This window comes from Mobula birostris, chromosome 8, assembly GCF_030028105.1.
Source record: "Mobula birostris isolate sMobBir1 chromosome 8, sMobBir1.hap1, whole genome shotgun sequence".
NCBI classification, from domain to species: Eukaryota; Metazoa; Chordata; class Chondrichthyes; order Myliobatiformes; family Myliobatidae; genus Mobula; species Mobula birostris.
Genome location: NC_092377.1, coordinates 105,563,686 through 105,590,152, shown reverse-complemented (window position 1 = coordinate 105,590,152; position 26,467 = coordinate 105,563,686). Strand labels below are relative to the sequence as shown.

At 51.6% G+C, this 26,467-nt stretch overlaps 1 protein-coding gene across 1 annotated transcript in view; it reads left to right on the top strand.

Moving 5' to 3' along the window:
- The window catches only part of LOC140202037 (interphotoreceptor matrix proteoglycan 1-like), a 169,565-nt gene that overhangs the window by 107,148 nt on the left and 35,950 nt on the right, over positions 1-26,467 (top strand). The window contains 2 exon segments of the mRNA XM_072266898.1: positions 24,453-24,532; positions 25,897-26,153. Coding sequence (XP_072122999.1) covers positions 24,453-24,532; positions 25,897-26,153 — 337 coding nt within the window.

Genomic DNA, 26,467 nt, shown 5'->3' with positions numbered 1-26,467 from the left:
CCCATAGTCCTGCACTGGGATCTCTACAACAGACCCATAGTCCTGCACTGGGATCTCTATGCAGACCCATAGTCCTGTGCTGGGATCTCAACAACAGACCCGTAGTCCTGCACTGGGATGTCTATACAGACCCATAGTCCTGCACTGGGATCTCTACAACAGACCTATAGTCCTGCACTGGGATCTCTACAACAGGCCCATAGTCCTGCACTGGGATCTCTACAACAAACCCATAGTCCTGCACTGGGATCTCTGCAACAGACCCGTAGTCCTGCTCTGGGATCTCTACAACAGACCCATAGTCCTGCACCGGGATCTCTATACAGACCCATAGTCCTGCACTGGGATCTCTATACAGACCCATAGACCTGCACTGGGATCTCTGCAACAGACCCATAGTCCTGCACTTGGATCTCTATACAGACCAATAGTCCTGCACTGGGATCTCTATACGGGGCCATAGTCCTGCACTGTGATCTCTGCAACAGCCCCTTAGTCCTGCACTGGGATCTCTGCAACAGACCCATAGTCCTGCACTGGGATCTCTATACAGACCCATAGTCCTGCACTGGGATCTCTACAACAGACCCATAGCCCTGCACTGGGATCTCTATATGGGGTAATAGTCCTGCACTGGGATCTCTATACAGACCCATAGTCCTGCTCTGCGATCTCTGCAACAGACCCATAGACCTGCACTGGGATCTCTGCAACAGACCCGTAGTCCTGCTCTGGGATCTCTACAACAGACCCATAGTCCTGTACTGGGATCTCTACAAAAGACCCATAGTCCTGCACTGGGATCTCTGCAACAGACCCATAGTCCTGCACTGGGATCTCTATACAGACCCATAGTCCTGCACTGGGATCTCTACAACAGACCCATAGTCCTGCACTGGGATCTCTATACAGACCCATAGTCCTGCACTGGGATCTCTATACAGACCCATAGTCTTGCACTGAGATCTCTACAACAGACCCATAGTCCTGCACTGGGATCTCTACAACAGACCCATAGTCCTGCACTGGGATCTCTACAACAGACCCATAGTCCTGCACTGGGATCTCTATACAGACCCATAGTCCTGCACTGGGATCTCTGCAACAGACCCATAGTCCTGCACTGGGATCTCTACAACAGACCCATAGTCCTGCACTGGGATCTCTACAACAGACCCATAGTCCTGCTCTGGGATCTCTACAACAGACCTATAGTCCTGCACTGGGATCTCTATACAGACCCATAGTCCTGCACTGGGATCTCTACAACAAACCCATAGACCTGCACTGGGATCTCTACAACAGACCCATAGTCCTGCACTGGGATCTCTGTAACAGACCCATAGTCCTGCACTGGGATCTCTATACAGACCCATAGTCCTGCACTGCGATCTCTACAACAGACCCGTAGTCCTGCACTGGGATCTCTGCAACAGACCGATAGTCCTGCACTGGGATCTCTATACAGACCCATAGTCCTGCTCTGGGATCTCTACAACAGACCCATACTCCTGCACTGGGATCTCTACAACAGACCCCTAGCCCTGCACTGGGATCTCTATACAGACCCATAGTCCTGCACTGGGATCTCTACAACAGACCCATAGTCCTGCACTGTGATCTCTATACAGACCCATAGTCCTGCACTGGGATCGCTACAACAGACCCATAGTCCTGCACTGGGATCTCTGCAACAGACCCATACTCCTGCACTGGGATCTCTGCAACAGACCCGTAGTCCTGCACTGGGATCTCTATACAGACCCGTAGTCCTGCACCGGGATCTCTATACAGACCCGTAGTCCTGCACCGGGATCTCTATACAGACCCGTAGTCCTGCACTGGGATCTCTATACAGACCCATAGTCCTGCACTGGGATCTCTACAACAGACCCATTGTCCTGCACTGGGATCTCTGCAACAGACCCATAGTCCTGCACTGGGATCTCTACAACAGACCCATTGTCCTGCACTGGGATCTCTATACAGACCCATAGTCCTGCACTGGGATCTCTACAACAGACCCATAGTCCTGCACTGGGATCTCTGCAACAGACCTATAGTCCTGCACTGGGATCTCTACAACAGACCCATAGTCCTGCACTGGGATCTCTGCAACAGACCCATAGTCCTCCACTGGGATCTTTATACAGATCCATAGTCCTGCACTGGGATCTCTGCAACAGTCCCGTAGTCCTGCACTGGGATCTCTGCAACAGACCCATAGTCCTGCACTGGGATCTCTACAACAGACCCGTAGTCCTGCACTGGGATCTCTGCAACAGACCCATAGTCCTGCACTGGTATCTCTATACGGACCCATAGTCCTGCACTGGGATCTCTACAACAGACCCATAGTCCTGCACTGGGATCTCTACAACAGACCCATAGTCCTGCACTGGCATCTCTATACAGACCCATAGTCCTGCACTGGGATCTCTACAACAGACCCATAGTCCTGCGCTGGGATCTCTACAACAGACCCATAGCCCTGCACTGGCATCTCTATACAGACCCATAGTCCTGCACTGGGATCTCTACAACAGACCCATAGTCCTGCACTGTGATCTCTATACAGACCCATAGTCCTGCACTGGGATCTCTATACAGACCCATAGTCCTGCACTGGGATCTCTATACAGACCCATAGTCCTGCACCGGGATCTCTGCAACAGACCCATAGTCCTGCACTGGGATCTCTATACAGACCCATAGTCCTGCACTGGGATCTCTATACAGACCCATAGTCCTGCACTGGGATTTCTGCAACAGGCCCATAGTCCTGCACTGGGATCTCTACAACAGACCCATTGTCCTGCACTGGGATCTCTACAACAGACCCATTATCCTGCATTGGGATCTCTACAACAAACCCATAGTCCTGCACTGGGATCTCTGTAACAGACCCATAGTCCTGCACTGGGATCTCTATACAGACCCATAGTCCTGCACCTCGATCTCTACAACAGACCCGTAGTCCTGCACTGGGATCTCTGCAACAGACCCATAGTCCTGCACTGGGATCTCTATACAGACCCATAGTCCTGCACTGGGATCTCTACAACAGACCTATAGTCCTGCACTGGGATCTCTATACAGACCCATAGTCCTGCACTGGGATCTCTACAACAGACCCATAGTCCTGCTCTGGGATCTCTACAACAGACCCATAGTCCTGCACTGGGATCTCTATACAGACCCATAGTCCTGCACTGGGATCTCTGCAACAGACCCATAGTCCTGCACTGTGATCTCTATACAGACCCATAGTCCTGCACTGGGATCGCTACAACAGACCCATAGTCCTGCACTGGGATCTCTGCAACAGACCCATACTCCTGCACTGGGATCTCTGCAACAGACCCGTAGTCCTGCACTGGGATCTCTATACAGACCCGTAGTCCTGCACCGGGATCTCTATACAGACCCGTAGTCCTGCACCGGCATCTCTATACAGACCCGTAGTCCTGCACTGGGATCTCTATACAGACCCATAGTCCTGCACTGGGATCTCTACAACAGACCCATTGTCCTGCACTGGGATCTCTGCAACAGACCCATAGTCCTGCACTGGGATCTCTACAACAGACCCATTGTCCTGCACTGGGATCTCTATACAGACCCATAGTCCTGCACTGGGATCTCTATACAGACCCATAGTCCTGCACTGGGATCTCTATACAGACCCATAGACCTGCACCGGGATCTCTATACAGACCCATAGTCCTGCACTGGGATCTCTATACAGACCCGTAGACCTGCACTGGGATCTCTGCAACAGACCCATAGTCCTGCACTGGGATCTCTGCAACAGACCCATTGTCCTGCACTGGGATCTCTGCAACAGACCCATAGTCCTGCACTGGGATCTCTATACAGACCCATAGTCCTGCACTGGGATCTCTATACGGGGCCATAGTCCTGCACTGTGATCTCTGCAACAGCCCCTTAGTCCTGCACTGGGATCTCTGCAACAGACCCATAGTCCTGCACTGGGATCTCTATACAGACCCATAGTCCTGCACTGGGATCTCTACAACAGACCCATAGCCCTGCACTGGGATCTCTATATGGGGTAATAGTCCTGCACTGGGATCTCTATACAGACCCATAGTCCTGCTCTGCGATCTCTGCAACAGACCCATAGACCTGCACTGGGATCTCTGCAACAGACCCGTAGTCCTGCTCTGGGATCTCTACAACAGACCCATAGTCCTGTACTGGGATCTCTATACAGACCCATAGTCCTGCACTGGGATCTCTATACAGACCCATAGTCCTGCACTGGGATCTCTACAAAAGACCCATAGTCCTGCACTGGGATCTCTGCAACAGACCCATAGTCCTGCACTGGGATCTCTATACAGACCCATAGTCCTGCACTGGGATCTCTACAACAGACCCATAGTCCTGCACTAGGATCTCTGCAACAGACCCATAGTCCTGCACTGGGATCTCTACAACAAACCCATAGTCCTGCACTGGGATCTCTACAACAGACCTATAGTCCTGCACTGGGATCTCTACAACAGACCCATAGTCCTGCACTGGGATCTCTACAACAGACCCATAGTCCTGCACTGGGATCTCTATACAGACCCATAGTCCTGCTCTGGGATCTCTACAACAGACCCATAGTCCTGCACTGGGATCTCTACAACAGACCGATAGTCCTGCACTAGGATCTCTGCAACAGACCCATAGTCCTGCACTGGGATCTCTGCAACAGACCCATAGTCCTGCACTGGGATCTCAACAACAGACCCATAGTCCTGGTCTGGGATCTCTACAACAGACCCGTAGTCCTGCACTGGGATCTCTGCAACAGACCCATAGTCCTGCACTGGGATCTCTATACAGACCCATAGTCCTGCACTGGGATCTCTACAACAGACCCATAGTCCTGCACTGGGATCTCTACAACAGACCCATAGTCCTGCACTGGGATCTCTACAACAGACCCATAGTGCTCCACTGGGATCTCTACAACAGACCTATAGTCCTGCACTGGGATCTCTGCAACAGACCCATAGTCCTGCACTGGGATCTCTGCAACAGACCCGTAGTTCTGCACTGGGATCTCTATACAGACCCATAGTCCTGCGCTGGGATCTCTATACAGACCCATAGTCCTGCACTGGGATCTCTGCAACAGACCTATAGTCCTGCACTGGGATCTCTACAACAGACCCATAGTCCTGCACTGGGATCTCTGCAACAGACCCATAGTCCTCCACTGGGATCTTTATACAGACCCATAGTCCTGCACTGGGATCTCTGCAACAGTCCCGTAGTCCTGCACTGGGATCTCTGCAACAGACCCATAGTCCTGCACTGGGATCTCTACAACAGACCCGTAGTCCTGCACTGGGATCTCTGCAACAGACCCATAGTCCTGCACTGGTATCTCTATACAGACCCATAGTCCTGCACTGGGATCTCTACAACAGACCCATAGTCCTGCACTGGGATCTCTACAACAGACCCATAGTCCTGCACTGGCATCTCTATACAGACCCATAGTCCTGCACTGGGATTTCTACAACAGACCCATAGTCCTGCGCTGGGATCTCTACAACAGACCCATAGCCCTGCACTGGCATCTCTATACAGACCCATAGTCCTGCACTGGGATCTCTACAACAGACCCATAGTCCTGCACTGTGATCTCTATACAGACCCATAGTCCTGCACTGGGATCTCTATACAGACCCATAGTCCTGCACTGGGATCTCTATACAGACCCATAGTCCTGCACCGGGATCTCTGCAACAGACCCATAGACCTGCACTGGGATCTCTGCAACAGACCCGTAGTCCTGCTCTGGGATCTCTACAACAGACCCATAGTCCTGTACTGGGATCTCTATACAGACCCATAGTCCTGCACTGGGATCTCTATACAGACCCATAGTCCTGCTCTGGGATCTCTACAACAGACCCATAGTCCTGCACTGGGATCTCTACAACAGACCGATAGTCCTGCACTAGGATCTCTGCAACAGACCCATAGTCCTGCACTGGGATCTCTGCAACAGACCCATAGTCCTGCACTGGGATCTCAACAACAGACCCATAGTCCTGGTCTGGGATCTCTACAACAGACCCGTAGTCCTGCACTGGGATCTCTGCAACAGACCCATAGTCCTGCACTGGGATCTCTATACAGACCCATAGTCCTGCACTGGGATCTCTACAACAGACCCATAGTCCTGCACTGGGATCTCTACAACAGACCCATAGTCCTGCACTGGGATCTCTACAACAGACCCATAGTGCTCCACTGGGATCTCTACAACAGACCTATAGTCCTGCACTGGGATCTCTGCAACAGACCCATAGTCCTGCACTGGGATCTCTGCAACAGACCCGTAGTTCTGCACTGGGATCTCTATACAGACCCATAGTCCTGCGCTGGGATCTCTATACAGACCCATAGTCCTGCACTGGGATCTCTGCAACAGACCTATAGTCCTGCACTGGGATCTCTACAACAGACCCATAGTCCTGCACTGGGATCTCTGCAACAGACCCATAGTCCTCCACTGGGATCTTTATACAGACCCATAGTCCTGCACTGGGATCTCTGCAACAGTCCCGTAGTCCTGCACTGGGATCTCTGCAACAGACCCATAGTCCTGCACTGGGATCTATACAACAGACCCGTAGTCCTGCACTGGGATCTCTGCAACAGACCCATAGTCCTGCACTGGTATCTCTATACAGACCCATAGTCCTGCACTGGGATCTCTACAACAGACCCATAGTCCTGCACTGGGATCTCTACAACAGACCCATAGTCCTGCACTGGCATCTCTATACAGACCCATAGTCCTGCACTGGGATTTCTACAACAGACCCATAGTCCTGCGCTGGGATCTCTACAACAGACCCATAGCCCTGCACTGGCATCTCTATACAGACCCATAGTCCTGCACTGGGATCTCTACAACAGACCCATAGTCCTGCACTGTGATCTCTATACAGACCCATAGTCCTGCACTGGGATCTCTATACAGACCCATAGTCCTGCACTGGGATCTCTATACAGACCCATAGTCCTGCACCGGGATCTCTGCAACAGACCCATAGTCCTGCACTGGGATCTCTGCAACAGACCCGTAGTCCTGCACTGGGATGTCTGCAACAGACCCATAGTCCTGCACTGGGATCTTTATACAGACCCATAGTCCTGCACTGGGATCTCTACAACAGACCCATAGTCCTGCACTGGGATCTCTATACAGACCCATAGTCCTGCACTGGGATCTCTACAACAGACCCATTATCCTGCACTGGGATCTCTACAACAGACCCATAGTCCTGCACTGGGATCTCTACAACAGACCCATAGTCCTGCACTGGGATCTCTACAACAGACCCATAGTCCTGCACTAGGATCTCTGCAACAGACCCATAGTCCTGCACTGGGATCTCTACAACAAACCCATAGTCCTGCACTGGGATCTCTACAACAGACCCATAGTCCTGCACTGGGATCTCTGTAACAGACCCATAGTCCTGCACTGGGATCTCTATACAGACCCATAGTCCTGCACTGCGATCTCTACAACAGACCCGTAGTCCTGCACTGGGATCTCTGCAACAGACCCATAGTCCTGCACTGGGATCTCTATACAGACCCATAGTCCTGCTCTGGGATCTCTACAACAGACCCATACTCCTGCACTGGGATCTCTACAACAGACCCCTAGCCCTGCACTGGGATCTCTATACAGACCCATAGTCCTGCACTGGGATCTCTACAACAGACCCATAGTCCTGCACTGTGATCTCTATACAGACCCATAGTCCTGCACTGGGATCGCTACAACAGACCCATAGTCCTGCACTGGGATCTCTGCAACAGACCCATACTCCTGCACTGGGATCTCTGCAACAGACCCGTAGTCCTGCACTGGGATCTCTATACAGACCCGTAGTCCTGCACCGGGATCTCTATACAGACCCGTAGTCCTGCACCGGGATCTCTATACAGACCCGTAGTCCTGCACTGGGATCTCTATACAGACCCATAGTCCTGCACTGGGATCTCTACAACAGACCCATTGTCCTGCACTGGGATCTCTGCAACAGACCCATAGTCCTGCACTGGGATCTCTACAACAGACCCATTGTCCTGCACTGGGATCTCTATACAGACCCATAGTCCTGCACTGGGATCTCTACAACAGACCCATAGTCCTGCACTGGGATCTCTGCAACAGACCTATAGTCCTGCACTGGGATCTCTACAACAGACCCATAGTCCTGCACTGGGATCTCTGCAACAGACCCATAGTCCTCCACTGGGATCTTTATACAGATCCATAGTCCTGCACTGGGATCTCTGCAACAGTCCCGAGGTCCTGCACTGGGATCTCTGCAACAGACCCATAGTCCTGCACTGGGATCTCTACAACAGACCCGTAGTCCTGCACTGGGATCTCTGCAACAGACCCATAGTCCTGCACTGGTATCTCTATACGGACCCATAGTCCTGCACTGGGATCTCTACAACAGACCCATAGTCCTACACTGGGATCTCTACAACAGACCCATAGTCCTGCACTGGCATCTCTATACAGACCCATAGTCCTGCACTGGGATCTCTACAACAGACCCATAGTCCTGCGCTGGGATCTCTACAACAGACCCATAGCCCTGCACTGGCATCTCTATACAGACCCATAGTCCTGCACTGGGATCTCTACAACAGACCCATAGTCCTGCACTGTGATCTCTATACAGACCCATAGTCCTGCACTGGGATCTCTATACAGACCCATAGTCCTGCACTGGGATCTCTATACAGACCCATAGTCCTGCACCGGGATCTCTGCAACAGACCCATAGTCCTGCACTGGGATCTCTATACACACCCATAGTCCTGCACTGGGATCTCTATACAGACCCATAGTCCTGCACTGGGATTTCTGCAACAGGCCCATAGTCCTGCACTGGGATCTCTACAACAGACCCATTGTCCTGCACTGGGATCTCTACAACAGACCCATTATCCTGCATTGGGATCTCTACAACAAACCCATAGTCCTGCACTGGGATCTCTGTAACAGACCCATAGTCCTGCACTGGGATCTCTATACAGACCCATAGTCCTGCACCTCGATCTCTACAACAGACCCGTAGTCCTGCACTGGGATCTCTGCAACAGACCCATAGTCCTGCACTGGGATCTCTATACAGACCCATAGTCCTGCACTGGGATCTCTACAACAGACCTATAGTCCTGCACTGGGATCTCTATACAGACCCATAGTCCTGCACTGGGATCTCTACAACAGACCCATAGTCCTGCTCTGGGATCTCTACAACAGACCCATAGTCCTGCACTGGGATCTCTATACAGACCCATAGTCCTGCACTGGGATCTCTGCAACAGACCCATAGTCCTGCACTGTGATCTCTATACAGACCCATAGTCCTGCACTGGGATCGCTACAACAGACCCATAGTCCTGCACTGGGATCTCTGCAACAGACCCATACTCCTGCACTGGGATCTCTGCAACAGACCCGTAGTCCTGCACTGGGATCTCTATACAGACCCGTAGTCCTGCACCGGGATCTCTATACAGACCCGTAGTCCTGCACCGGGATCTCTATACAGACCCGTAGTCCTGCACTGGGATCTCTATACAGACCCATAGTCCTGCACTGGGATCTCTACAACAGACCCATTGTCCTGCACTGGGATCTCTGCAACAGACCCATAGTCCTGCACTGGGATCTCTACAACAGACCCATTGTCCTGCACTGGGATCTCTATACAGACCCATAGTCCTGCACTGGGATCTCTATACAGACCCATAGTCCTGCACTGGGATCTCTATACAGACCCATAGACCTGCACCGGGATCTCTATACAGACCCATAGTCCTGCACTGGGATCTCTATACAGACCCATAGACCTGCACTGGGATCTCTGCAACAGACCCATAGTCCTGCACTGGGATCTCTGCAACAGACCCATTGTCCTGCACTGGGATCTCTGCAACAGACCCATAGTCCTGCACTGGGATCTCTATACAGACCCATAGTCCTGCACTGGGATCTCTATACGGGGCCATAGTCCTGCACTGTGATCTCTGCAACAGCCCCTTAGTCCTGCACTGGGATCTCTGCAACAGACCCATAGTCCGGCACTGGGATCTCTATACAGACCCATAGTCCTGCACTGGGATCTCTACAACAGACCCATAGCCCTGCACTGGGATCTCTATATGGGGTAATAGTCCTGCACTGGGATCTCTATACAGACCCATAGTCCTGCTCTGCGATCTCTGCAACAGACCCATAGACCTGCACTGGGATCTCTGCAACAGACCCGTAGTCCTGCTCTGGGATCTCTACAACAGACCCATAGTCCTGTACTGGGATCTCTATACAGACCCATAGTCCTGCACTGGGATCTCTATACAGACCCATAGTCCTGCACTGGGATCTCTACAAAAGACCCATAGTCCTGCACTGGGATCTCTGCAACAGACCCATAGTCCTGCACTGGGATCTCTATACAGACCCATAGTCCTGCACTGGGATCTCTACAACAGACCCATAGTCCTGCACTGGGATCTCTATACAGACCCATAGTCCTGCACTGGGATCTCTATACAGACCCATAGTCCTGCACTGAGATCTCTACAACAGACCCATAGTCCTGCACTGGGATCTCTACAACAGACCCATAGTCCTGCACTGGGATCTCTACAACAGACCCATAGTCCTGCACTGGGATCTCTATACAGACCCATAGTCCTGCACTGGGATCTCTGCAACAGACCCATAGTCCTGCACTGGGATCTCTATACAGACCCATAGTCCTGCACTGGGATCTCTACAACAGACCCGTAGTCCTGCACTGGGATCTCCACAACAGACCCATAGTCCTGCACTGGGATCTCTATACAGACCCATAGTCCTGCACTGGGATCTCTACAACAGACCCATAGTCCTGCACTGGGATCTCTGCAACAGACCCGTAGTCCTGCACTGGGATGTCTGCAACAGACCCATAGTCCTGCACTGGGATCTTTATACAGACCCATAGTCCTGCACTGGGATCTCTACAACAGACCCATAGTCCTGCACTGGGATCTCTATACAGACCCATAGTCCTGCACTGGGATCTCTACAACAGACCCATAGTCCTGCACTGGGATCTCTATACAGACCCATAGTCCTGCACTGGGATCTCTACAACAGACCCATAGTCCTGCACTGGGATCTCTATACAGACCCATAGTCCTGCACTGGGATCTCTACAACAGACCCATACTCCTGCACTGGGATCTCTATACAGACCCATAGTCCTGCACTGGGATCTCTACAACAGACCCATAGTGCTCCACTGGGATCTCTACAACAGACCTATAGTCCTGCACTGGGATCTCTGCAACAGACCCATAGTCCTGCACTGGGATCTCTGCAACAGACCCATAGTCCTGCACTGGGATCTCTGCAACAGACCCATAGTCCTGCACTGGGATCTCTACAACAGACCGATAGTCCTGCACTGGGATCTCTACAACAGACCCATAGTCCTGCACTGGGATCTCTGCAACAGACCCATAGTCCTGCACTGGGATCTCTATACAGACCCATAGTCCTGCACTGGGATCTCTATACAGACCCATAGTCCTGCACTGGGATCTCTACAACAGACCCATAGTCCTGCACTGGGATCTCTACAACAGACCCATAGTGCTCCACTGGGATCTCTACAACAGACCCATAGTCCTGCACTGGGATCTCTACAACAGACCCATAGTCCTGCACTGGGGTCTCTACAACAGACCCATAGTCCTGCACTGGGATCTCTATACAGACCCATAGTCCTGCACTGGGATCTCTGCAACAGACCCGTAGTTCTGCACTGGGATCTCTATACAGACCCATAGTCCTGCACTGGGATCTCTATACAGACCCATAGTCCTGCACTGGGATCTCTGCAACAGACCCATAGTCCTGCACTGGGATCTCTGCAACAGACCCATAGTCCTCCACTGGGATCTTTATACAGACCCATAGTCCTGCGCTGGGATCTCTGCAACAGTCCCGTAGTCCTGCACTGGGATCTCTGCAACAGACCCATAGTTCTGCACTGGGATCTCTATACAGACCCATAGTCCTGCACTGGGATCTCTACAACAGACCCATAGTCCTGCACTGGCATCTCTATACAGACCCATAGTCCTGCACTGGGATCTCTACAACAGACCCATAGTCCTGCGCTGGGATCTCTACAACAGACCCATAGCCCTGCACTGGCATCTCTATACAGACCCATAGTCCTGCACTGGGATCTCTACAACAGACCCATAGTCCTGCACTGTGATCTCTATACAGACCCATAGTCCTGCACTGGGATCTCTATACAGACCCATGGTCCTGCACTGGGATCTCTATACAGACCCATAGTCCTGCACCGGGATCTCTGCAACAGACCCATAGTCCTGCACTGGGATCTCTATACAGACCCATAGTCCTGCACTGGGATCTCTATACAGACCCATAGTCCTGCACTGGGATTTCTGCAACAGGCCCATAGTCCTGCACTGGGATCTCTACAACAGACCCATAGTCCTGCACTGGGATCTCTACAACAGACCCATTATCCTGCATTGGGATCTCTACAACAAACCCATAGTCCTGCACTGGGATCTCTGTAACAGACCCATAGTCCTGCACTGGGATCTCTATACAGACCCATAGTCCTGCACTGGGATCTCTACAACAGACCCATAGTCCTGCACTGGGATCTCTATACAGACCCATAGTACTGCTCTGGGATCTCTACAACAGACCCATACTCCTGCACTGGGATCTCTACAACAGACCCATAGCCCTGCACTGGGATCTCTATACAGACCCATAGTCCTGCACTGGAATCTCTACAACAGACCCATAGTCCTGCACTGTGATCTCTATACAGACCCATAGTCCTGCACTGGGATCGCTACAACAGACCCATAGTCCTGCACTGGGATCTCTGCAACAGACCCATACTCCTGCACTGGGATCTCTGCAACAGACCCGTAGTCCTGCACTGGGATCTCTATACAGACCCGTAGTCCTGCACCGGGATCTCTATACGGGGCCATAGTCCTGCACTGTGATCTCTGCAACAGCCCCTTAGTCCTGCACTGGGATCTCTGCAACAGACCCATAGTCCTGCACTGGGATCTCTGCAACAGACCCATAGTCCTGCACTGGGATCTCTATACAGACCCATAGTCCTGCACTGGGATCTCTATACGGGGCCATAGTCCTGCACTGTGATCTCTGCAACAGCCCCTTAGTCCTGCACTGGGATCTCTGCAACAGACCCATAGTCCTGCACTGGGATCTCTATACAGACCCATAGTCCTGCACTGGGATCTCTACAACAGACCCATAGCCCTGCACTGGGATCTCTATATGGGGTAATAGTCCTGCACTGGGATCTCTATACAGACCCATAGTCCTGCTCTGCGATCTCTGCAACAGACCCATAGACCTGCACTGGGATCTCTGCAACAGACCCGTAGTCCTGCTCTGGGATCTCTACAACAGACCCATAGTCCTGTACTGGGATCTCTATACAGACCCATAGTCCTGCACTGGGATCTCTATACAGACCCATAGTCCTGCACTGGGATCTCTACAAAAGACCCATAGTCCTGCACTGGGATCTCTGCAACAGACCCATAGTCCTGCACTGGGATCTCTATACAGACCCATAGTCCTGCACTGGGATCTCTACAACAGACCCATAGTCCTGCACTAGGATCTCTGCAACAGACCCATAGTCCTGCACTGGGATCTCTACAACAAACCCATAGTCCTGCACTGGGATCTCTACAACAGACCTATAGTCCTGCACTGGGATCTCTACAACAGACCCATAGTCCTGCACTGGGATCTCTACAACAGACCCATAGTCCTGCACTGGGATCTCTATACAGACCCATAGTCCTGCTCTGGGATCTCTACAACAGACCCATAGTCCTGCACTGGGATCTCTACAACAGACCGATAGTCCTGCACTAGGATCTCTGCAACAGACCCATAGTCCTGCACTGGGATCTCTGCAACAGACCCATAGTCCTGCACTGGGATCTCAACAACAGACCCATAGTCCTGGTCTGGGATCTCTACAACAGACCCGTAGTCCTGCACTGGGATCTCTGCAACAGACCCATAGTCCTGCACTGGGATCTCTATACAGACCCATAGTCCTGCACTGGGATCTCTACAACAGACCCATAGTCCTGCACTGGGATCTCTACAACAGACCCATAGTCCTGCACTGGGATCTCTACAACAGACCCATAGTGCTCCACTGGGATCTCTACAACAGACCTATAGTCCTGCACTGGGATCTCTGCAACAGACCCATAGTCCTGCACTGGGATCTCTGCAACAGACCCGTAGTTCTGCACTGGGATCTCTATACAGACCCATAGTCCTGCGCTGGGATCTCTATACAGACCCATAGTCCTGCACTGGGATCTCTGCAACAGACCTATAGTCCTGCACTGGGATCTCTACAACAGACCCATAGTCCTGCACTGGGATCTCTGCAACAGACCCATAGTCCTCCACTGGGATCTTTATACAGACCCATAGTCCTGCACTGGGATCTCTGCAACAGTCCCGTAGTCCTGCACTGGGATCTCTGCAACAGACCCATAGTCCTGCACTGGGATCTCTACAACAGACCCGTAGTCCTGCACTGGGATCTCTGCAACAGACCCATAGTCCTGCACTGGTATCTCTATACAGACCCATAGTCCTGCACTGGGATCTCTACAACAGACCCATAGTCCTGCACTGGGATCTCTACAACAGACCCATAGTCCTGCACTGGCATCTCTATACAGACCCATAGTCCTGCACTGGGATTTCTACAACAGACCCATAGTCCTGCGCTGGGATCTCTACAACAGACCCATAGCCCTGCACTGGCATCTCTATACAGACCCATAGTCCTGCACTGGGATCTCTACAACAGACCCATAGTCCTGCACTGTGATCTCTATACAGACCCATAGTCCTGCACTGGGATCTCTATACAGACCCATAGTCCTGCACTGGGATCTCTATACAGACCCATAGTCCTGCACCGGGATCTCTGCAACAGACCCATAGACCTGCACTGGGATCTCTGCAACAGACCCGTAGTCCTGCTCTGGGATCTCTACAACAGACCCATAGTCCTGTACTGGGATCTCTATACAGACCCATAGTCCTGCACTGGGATCTCTATACAGACCCATAGTCCTGCTCTGGGATCTCTACAACAGACCCATAGTCCTGCACTGGGATCTCTACAACAGACCGATAGTCCTGCACTAGGATCTCTGCAACAGACCCATAGTCCTGCACTGGGATCTCTGCAACAGACCCATAGTCCTGCACTGGGATCTCAACAACAGACCCATAGTCCTGGTCTGGGATCTCTACAACAGACCCGTAGTCCTGCACTGGGATCTCTGCAACAGACCCATAGTCCTGCACTGGGATCTCTATACAGACCCATAGTCCTGCACTGGGATCTCTACAACAGACCCATAGTCCTGCACTGGGATCTCTACAACAGACCCATAGTCCTGCACTGGGATCTCTACAACAGACCCATAGTGCTCCACTGGGATCTCTACAACAGACCTATAGTCCTGCACTGGGATCTCTGCAACAGACCCATAGTCCTGCACTGGGATCTCTGCAACAGACCCGTAGTTCTGCACTGGGATCTCTATACAGACCCATAGTCCTGCGCTGGGATCTCTATACAGACCCATAGTCCTGCACTGGGATCTCTGCAACAGACCTATAGTCCTGCACTGGGATCTCTACAACAGACCCATAGTCCTGCACTGGGATCTCTGCAACAGACCCATAGTCCTCCACTGGGATCTTTATACAGACCCATAGTCCTGCACTGGGATCTCTGCAACAGTCCCGTAGTCCTGCACTGGGATCTCTGCAACAGACCCATAGTCCTGCACTGGGATCTATACAACAGACCCGTAGTCCTGCACTGGGATCTCTGCAACAGACCCATAGTCCTGCACTGGTATCTCTATACAGACCCATAGTCCTGCACTGGGATCTCTACAACAGACCCATAGTCCTGCACTGGGATCTCTACAACAGACCCATAGTCCTGCACTGGCATCTCTATACAGACCCATAGTCCTGCACTGGGATTTCTACAACAGACCCATAGTCCTGCGCTGGGATCTCTACAACAGACCCATAGCCCTGCACTGGCATCTCTATACAGACCCATAGTCCTGCACTGGGATCTCTACAACAGACCCATAGTCCTGCACTGTGATCTCTATACAGACCCATAGTCCTGCACTGGGATCTCTATACAGACCCATAGTCCTGCACTGGGATCTCTATACAGACCCATAGTCCTGCACCGGGATCTCTGCAACAGACCCATAGTCCTGCACTGGGATCTCTGCAACAGACCCGTAGTCCTGCACTGGGATGTCTGCAACAGACCCATAGTCCTGCACTGGGATCTTTATACAGACCCATAGTCCTGCACTGGGATCTCTACAACAGACCCATAGTCCTGCACTGGGATCTCTATACAGACCCATAGTCCTGCACTGGGATCTCTACAACAGACCCATTATCCTGCACTGGGATCTCTACAACAGACCCATAGTCCTGCACTGGGATCTCTACAACAGACCCATAGTCCTGCACTGGGATCTCTACAACAGACCCATAGTCCTGCACTAGGATCTCTGCAACAGACCCATAGTCCTGCACTGGGATCTCTACAACAAACCCATAGTCCTGCACTGGGATCTCTACAACAGACCCATAGTCCTGCACTGGGATCTCTGTAACAGACCCATAGTCCTGCACTGGGATCTCTATACAGACCCATAGTCCTGCACTGCGATCTCTACAACAGACCCGTAGTCCTGCACTGGGATCTCTGCAACAGACCCATAGTCCTGCACTGGGATCTCTATACAGACCCATAGTCCTGCTCTGGGATCTCTACAACAGACCCATACTCCTGCACTGGGATCTCTACAACAGACCCCTAGCCCTGCACTGGGATCTCTATACAGACCCATAGTCCTGCACTGGGATCTCTACAACAGACCCATAGTCCTGCACTGTGATCTCTATACAGACCCATAGTCCTGCACTGGGATCGCTACAACAGACCCATAGTCCTGCACTGGGATCTCTGCAACAGACCCATACTCCTGCACTGGGATCTCTGCAACAGACCCGTAGTCCTGCACTGGGATCTCTATACAGACCCGTAGTCCTGCACCGGGATCTCTATACAGACCCGTAGTCCTGCACCGGGATCTCTATACAGACCCGTAGTCCTGCACTGGGATCTCTATACAGACCCATAGTCCTGCACTGGGATCTCTACAACAGACCCATTGTCCTGCACTGGGATCTCTGCAACAGACCCATAGTCCTGCACTGGGATCTCTACAACAGACCCATTGTCCTGCACTGGGATCTCTATACAGACCCATAGTCCTGCACTGGGATCTCTACAACAGACCCATAGTCCTGCACTGGGATCTCTGCAACAGACCTATAGTCCTGCACTGGGATCTCTACAACAGACCCATAGTCCTGCACTGGGATCTCTGCAACAGACCCATAGTCCTCCACTGGGATCTTTATACAGATCCATAGTCCTGCACTGGGATCTCTGCAACAGTCCCGAGGTCCTGCACTGGGATCTCTGCAACAGACCCATAGTCCTGCACTGGGATCTCTACAACAGACCCGTAGTCCTGCACTGGGATCTCTGCAACAGACCCATAGTCCTGCACTGGTATCTCTATACGGACCCATAGTCCTGCACTGGGATCTCTACAACAGACCCATAGTCCTACACTGGGATCTCTACAACAGACCCATAGTCCTGCACTGGCATCTCTATACAGACCCATAGTCCTGCACTGGGATCTCTACAACAGACCCATAGTCCTGCGCTGGGATCTCTACAACAGACCCATAGCCCTGCACTGGCATCTCTATACAGACCCATAGTCCTGCACTGGGATCTCTACAACAGACCCATAGTCCTGCACTGTGATCTCTATACAGACCCATAGTCCTGCACTGGGATCTCTATACAGACCCATAGTCCTGCACTGGGATCTCTATACAGACCCATAGTCCTGCACCGGGATCTCTGCAACAGACCCATAGTCCTGCACTGGGATCTCTATACACACCCATAGTCCTGCACTGGGATCTCTATACAGACCCATAGTCCTGCACTGGGATTTCTGCAACAGGCCCATAGTCCTGCACTGGGATCTCTACAACAGACCCATTGTCCTGCACTGGGATCTCTACAACAGACCCATTATCCTGCATTGGGATCTCTACAACAAACCCATAGTCCTGCACTGGGATCTCTGTAACAGACCCATAGTCCTGCACTGGGATCTCTATACAGACCCATAGTCCTGCACCTCGATCTCTACAACAGACCCGTAGTCCTGCACTGGGATCTCTGCAACAGACCCATAGTCCTGCACTGGGATCTCTATACAGACCCATAGTCCTGCACTGGGATCTCTACAACAGACCTATAGTCCTGCACTGGGATCTCTATACAGACCCATAGTCCTGCACTGGGATCTCTACAACAGACCCATAGTCCTGCTCTGGGATCTCTACAACAGACCCATAGTCCTGCACTGGGATCTCTATACAGACCCATAGTCCTGCACTGGGATCTCTGCAACAGACCCATAGTCCTGCACTGTGATCTCTATACAGACCCATAGTCCTGCACTGGGATCGCTACAACAGACCCATAGTCCTGCACTGGGATCTCTGCAACAGACCCATACTCCTGCACTGGGATCTCTGCAACAGACCCGTAGTCCTGCACTGGGATCTCTATACAGACCCGTAGTCCTGCACCGGGATCTCTATACAGACCCGTAGTCCTGCACCGGGATCTCTATACAGACCCGTAGTCCTGCACTGGGATCTCTATACAGACCCATAGTCCTGCACTGGGATCTCTACAACAGACCCATTGTCCTGCACTGGGATCTCTGCAACAGACCCATAGTCCTGCACTGGGATCTCTACAACAGACCCATTGTCCTGCACTGGGATCTCTATACAGACCCATAGTCCTGCACTGGGATCTCTATACAGACCCATAGTCCTGCACTGGGATCTCTATACAGACCCATAGACCTGCACCGGGATCTCTATACAGACCCATAGTCCTGCACTGGGATCTCTATACAGACCCATAGACCTGCACTGGGATCTCTGCAACAGACCCATAGTCCTGCACTGGGATCTCTGCAACAGACCCATTGTCCTGCACTGGGATCTCTGCAACAGACCCATAGTCCTGCACTGGGATCTCTATACAGACCCATAGTCCTGCACTGGGATCTCTATACGGGGCCATAGTCCTGCACTGTGATCTCTGCAACAGCCCCTTAGTCCTGCACTGGGATCTCTGCAACAGACCCATAGTCCGGCACTGGGATCTCTATACAGACCCATAGTCCTGCACTGGGATCTCTACAACAGACCCATAGCCCTGCACTGGGATCTCTATATGGGGTAATAGTCCTGCACTGGGATCTCTATACAGACCCATAGTCCTGCTCTGCGATCTCTGCAACAGACCCATAGACCTGCACTGGGATCTCTGCAACAGACCCGTAGTCCTGCTCTGGGATCTCTACAACAGACCCATAGTCCTGTACTGGGATCTCTATACAGACCCATAGTCCTGCACTGGGATCTCTATACAGACCCATAGTCCTGCACTGGGATCTCTACAAAAGACCCATAGTCCTGCACTGGGATCTCTGCAACAGACCCATAGTCCTGCACTGGGATCTCTATACAGACCCATAGTCCTGCACTGGGATCTCTACAACAGACCCATAGTCCTGCACTGGGATCTCTATACAGACCCATAGTCCTGCACTGGGATCTCTATACAGACCCATAGTCCTGCACTGAGATCTCTACAACAGACCCATAGTCCTGCACTGGGATCTCTACAACAGACCCATAGTCCTGCACTGGGATCTCTACAACAGACCCATAGTCCTGCACTGGGATCTCTATACAGACCCATAGTCCTGCACTGGGATCTCTGCAACAGACCCATAGTCCTGCACTGGGATCTCTATACAGACCCATAGTCCTGCACTGGGATCTCTACAACAGACCCGTAGTCCTGCACTGGGATCTCCACAACAGACCCATAGTCCTGCACTGGGATCTCTATACAGACCCATAGTCCTGCACTGGGATCTCTACAACAGACCCATAGTCCTGCACTGGGATCTCTGCAACAGACCCGTAGTCCTGCACTGGGATGTCTGCAACAGACCCATAGTCCTGCACTGGGATCTTTATACAGACCCATAGTCCTGCACTGGGATCTCTACAACAGACCCATAGTCCTGCACTGGGATCTCTATACAGACCCATAGTCCTGCACTGGGATCTCTACAACAGACCCATAGTCCTGCACTGGGATCTCTATACAGACCCATAGTCCTGCACTGGGATCTCTACAACAGACCCATAGTCCTGCACTGGGATCTCTATACAGACCCATAGTCCTGCACTGGGATCTCTACAACAGACCCATACTCCTGCACTGGGATCTCTATACAGACCCATAGTCCTGCACTGGGATCTCTACAACAGACCCATAGTGCTCCACTGGGATCTCTACAACAGACCTATAGTCCTGCACTGGGATCTCTGCAACAGACCCATAGTCCTGCACTGGGATCTCTGCAACAGACCCATAGTCCTGCACTGGGATCTCTGCAACAGACCCATAGTCCTGCACTGGGATCTCTACAACAGACCGATAGTCCTGCACTGGGATCTCTACAACAGACCCATAGTCCTGCACTGGGATCTCTGCAACAGACCCATAGTCCTGCACTGGGATCTCTATACAGACCCATAGTCCTGCACTGGGATCTCTATACAGACCCATAGTCCTGCACTGGGATCTCTACAACAGACCCATAGTCCTGCACTGGGATCTCTACAACAGACCCATAGTGCTCCACTGGGATCTCTACAACAGACCCATAGTCCTGCACTGGGATCTCTACAACAGACCCATAGTCCTGCACTGGGGTCTCTACAACAGACCCATAGTCCTGCACTGGGATCTCTATACAGACCCATAGTCCTGCACTGGGATCTCTGCAACAGACCCGTAGTTCTGCACTGGGATCTCTATACAGACCCATAGTCCTGCACTGGGATCTCTATACAGACCCATAGTCCTGCACTGGGATCTCTGCAACAGACCCATAGTCCTGCACTGGGATCTCTGCAACAGACCCATAGTCCTCCACTGGGATCTTTATACAGACCCATAGTCCTGCGCTGGGATCTCTGCAACAGTCCCGTAGTCCTGCACTGGGATCTCTGCAACAGACCCATAGTTCTGCACTGGGATCTCTATACAGACCCATAGTCCTGCACTGGGATCTCTACAACAGACCCATAGTCCTGCACTGGCATCTCTATACAGACCCATAGTCCTGCACTGGGATCTCTACAACAGACCCATAGTCCTGCGCTGGGATCTCTACAACAGACCCATAGCCCTGCACTGGCATCTCTATACAGACCCATAGTCCTGCACTGGGATCTCTACAACAGACCCATAGTCCTGCACTGTGATCTCTATACAGACCCATAGTCCTGCACTGGGATCTCTATACAGACCCATGGTCCTGCACTGGGATCTCTATACAGACCCATAGTCCTGCACCGGGATCTCTGCAACAGACCCATAGTCCTGCACTGGGATCTCTATACAGACCCATAGTCCTGCACTGGGATCTCTATACAGACCCATAGTCCTGCACTGGGATTTCTGCAACAGGCCCATAGTCCTGCACTGGGATCTCTACAACAGACCCATAGTCCTGCACTGGGATCTCTACAACAGACCCATTATCCTGCATTGGGATCTCTACAACAAACCCATAGTCCTGCACTGGGATCTCTGTAACAGACCCATAGTCCTGCACTGGGATCTCTATACAGACCCATAGTCCTGCACTGGGATCTCTACAACAGACCCATAGTCCTGCACTGGGATCTCTATACAGACCCATAGTACTGCTCTGGGATCTCTACAACAGACCCATACTCCTGCACTGGGATCTCTACAACAGACCCATAGCCCTGCACTGGGATCTCTATACAGACCCATAGTCCTGCACTGGAATCTCTACAACAGACCCATAGTCCTGCACTGTGATCTCTATACAGACCCATAGTCCTGCACTGGGATCGCTACAACAGACCCATAGTCCTGCACTGGGATCTCTGCAACAGACCCATACTCCTGCACTGGGATCTCTGCAACAGACCCGTAGTCCTGCACTGGGATCTCTATACAGACCCGTAGTCCTGCACCGGGATCTCTATACAGACCCGTAGTCCTGCACCGGGATCTCTATACAGACCCGTAGTCCTGCACTGGGATCTCTATACAGACCCGTAGTCCTGCACCGGGATCTCTATACAGACCCGTAGTCCTGCACCGGGATCTCTATACAGACCCGTAGTCCTGCACTGGGATCTCTATACAGACCCATAGTCCTGCACTGGGATCTCTACAACAGACCCATTGTCCTGCACTGGGATCTCTGCAACAGACCCATAGTCCTGCACTGGGATCTCTATACAGACCCATAGTCCTGCACTGGGATCTCTATACAGACCCATAGTCCTGCACTGGGATCTCTACAACAGACCCATTGTCCTACACTGGGATCTCTGCAACAGACCCATTGTCCTGCACTGGGATCTCTATACAGACCCATAGTCCTGCACTGGGATCTCTATACAGACCCATAGTCCTGCACTGGGATCTCTATACAGACCCATAGACCTGCACCGGGATCTCTATACAGACCCATAGTCCTGCACTGGGATCTCTATACAGACCCATAGACCTGCACTGGGATCTCTGCAACAGACCCGTAGTCCTGCACTGGGATCTCTATACAGACCCATAGTCCTGCACTGGGATCTCTATACAGACCCATAGTCCTGCTCTGGGATCTCTATACAGACCCATAGTCCTGCACTGGGATCTCTGCAACAGACCCATAGTCCTGCACTGGGATCTCTATACAGACCCATAGTCCTGCACTGGGATCTCTATACAGACCCATAGTCCTGCTCTGGGATCTCTATACAGACCCATAGTCCTGCACTGGGATCTCTGCAACAGACCCATAGTCCTGCACTGGGATCTCTATACAGACCCATAGTCCTGCACTGGGATCTCTATACAGACCCATGGTCCTGCACCGGGATCTCTGCAACAGACCCATAGTCCTCCACTGGGATCTCTACAACAGACCCATAGTCCTGCACTGGGATCTCTACAACAGACCCATAGTCCTGCACTGGGATCTCTGCAACAGACCCATAGTCCTGCACTGGGATCTCTACAACAGACCCATAGTCCTGCACTGGGATCTCTACAACAGACCCATAGTCCTGCACTGGGATCTCTATACAGACCCATAGTCCTGCACTGGGATCTCTATACAGACCCATAGTCCTGCACTGGGATCTCTACAACAGACCCATAGTCCTGCACTGGGATCTCTACAACAGACCCATAGTCCTGCACTGGGATCTCTATACAGACCCATAGTCCTGCACTGGGATTTCTGCAACAGACCCATAGTCCTGCACTGGGATCTCTACAACAGACCCATAGTCCTGCACTGGGATCTCTACAACAGACCCATAGTCCTGGTCTGGGATCTCTACAACAGACCTATAGTCCTGTACTGGGATCTCTACAACAGACCCATAGTCCTGCACTGGGATCTCTATACAGACCCATAGTCCTGCACTGGGATCTCTACAACAGACCCATTATCCTGCATTGGGATCTCTACAACAAACCCATAGTCCTGCACTGGGATCTCTGCAACAGACCCATAGTCCTGCACTGGGATCTCTACAACAGACCCATTATCCTGCATTGGGATCTCTACAACAGACCCATTATCCTGCTCTGGGATCTCTGTAACAAACCCATAGTCCTGCACTGGGATCTCTATACAGACCCATAGTCCTGCACTGGGATCTCTACAACAGACCCATAGTCCTCCACTGGGATCTCTACAACAGACCCATAGTCCTGCACTGGGATCTCTACAACAGACCCATTATCCTGCACTGGGATCTCTGTACTGGGCCATAGTCCTGCACTGGGATCTCTGCAACAGACCCATAGTCCTGCTCTGGTATCTCTACAACAGACCCATTTGTCCTGCACTGGGATCCTTACAGTGTGTGACTTGTATCGACCCAGTGCAAGACTGACTCACAGACCACATCACTCCGAGGTCTCAATGTATTGTTTTCTTCACAGATGCAGAACCTGTTTGAAATCCTCCCAGGATTCAAAGGTGTCCGGATGTTAGGATTCAGGTAAACTGAAGAATTATGTTGGTACAGTATCGACACCCAATATGCACCTTTGGGCATCTCCCACTCCCCTCCTGAGGTTTGGTTGGTCGAGCCAGTGTTTCTGTACTCAAATACCCAAGCGGAAGGTGAAGGGTGCAGGGGTAGGGACAGGATGTAGCAATTGGTGTGGGGGGGGGGACATAAAGGCACTGGGGGGTAGGGGACAGGGTTCAGGAGGTGGGGAGGAGGTCTGGGTATGGGGAGGGTATAGGGATGAGGGGTGTGGTAGGGGTTCAGGAGGTGGGAATTGGTCTACGCCTCTGGTGTGTTTGGGAGGTGGGGAGCAGATCTAGGTCTGGGGGAAGGTTCAGGAGGTGGGGAGCGGGTCTAGGACTGGGGTGAGAGTACAGGAGGTGTGGAATGGGTCTAGGCCTGGGGAAGGTTCAGGAGGTGTAGAGTGGGTCTAGATGGGGAGGGTTCAGGAGGTGTGGAGTGAGTCTGGGCCTAGGGTGAGGGTACCGGAGGTGAGGAGTGGGTCCAGGGCTGGGCAAGGGTATAGGGCACTGGTAGGGAGAGTGCAACATTGTGGAATATGGTTTGGACTCAGGATGGTGGCCACAAAATCATTGATAAAGCAGTGATATTTTAATGAATCTGTCCTGCCCTCTCCCTTCATTCCAGTTTACCTTCTTTAAAAGTTAATTGTTACGTTAAGGATCTTGTGAGATAAAAGGAGACGGAGAAGGAACTCAGGAACAGTGCTAATTGTGCTGTAGATGCAGTTCAAAGGCCAGTTTACTATATCAGTGTAATCAAATGTCTTGGCTTCAATGCCAGTCCAGCTGGCTTGGCCCTGACTGATCAACCAGTGATAGACATGGTGTGATTAAGCTGGAAAGGATGCCAAAAGGATTGACGTGATTGCTACTGGGACTGGAGGGCTTATGTTAAAATGAGAGGCTGGCTAGGCTGAGACACTTTTCGATGGAAGGTAGGAGACTCAGTGGTGACTTGCAGGTATATAAAATCACAAAGAGCACAGATGAGGGGAATTATCACAGTCTTTTTTCCAGGGAAAGTGAGTATAAAACAGAGGGCATTGAGGAGGGACGTGAGGTTTTTCACCCAGAGGTTGTGGTTATAAGCTGCCAGAGTAGATGGTATAGGTAGGCACAACTATAAAGTTAAAAAATACTTGCACAGGTTCATGGATAGCAAACTTCAGAGGGATATGGGTTAAATACAGCAAATGGGTAGACAGTTTGGTCAGCATGGATGATTTGGGCTGAATGGCCTTTCCACACTGTCTAACTCTACTCCTCATGGCATGGGATGAAATGAAGCTGTAGATCTTTTCTGAAACAAAATTTTAAGGATGTCTTGACTGTGGATCTCTTTCCTTCCAGTGCAGACAGTCAGCTGATTTACTTTGCTGCGATCTTCGATAGAAGGCTTTCGGCACCCAGTGACATTCTCAGTGCTGTGCTAAACATTGGTTCCAACAAGGTGGAGAATGGAGACCTGCTGTTTGAACCGCAGGAAGAAGCCCCGGAGAGGTCACTGAGCGCCATGGAAGTGACCAGGTTGCAGGACATGCTTGCAAAGGCCCTCTTCAATGACACCTCACTTTCAATGGACCCAAGTTCGCTTCAGTTTGCAGAAGGTAAGTCGATGTCCGGTGGACACCTGTCACCGTCACCAAGTCCCTCCACCCTGAGTGACAACTGTCGTCAGTTATCCTGATCAACAGCAGATCTCTAATGGTTTGTATACTCCTGCTAGGTCTATGGTTCTGAGACATACAAGAAAGTGGAGCAAGAGTGGCCAGTTCAACCCATGACCTTGCTCTATCATTCACTCTGAGTCATAAAGCCACACAGTGTGAACATAAATCGGTCCAAAGTCCACATTGACCATCAGGGTCTCATGGTCATCCTATTTACCCTCATCCCATTTTATACTCCAAAAATTCCACTC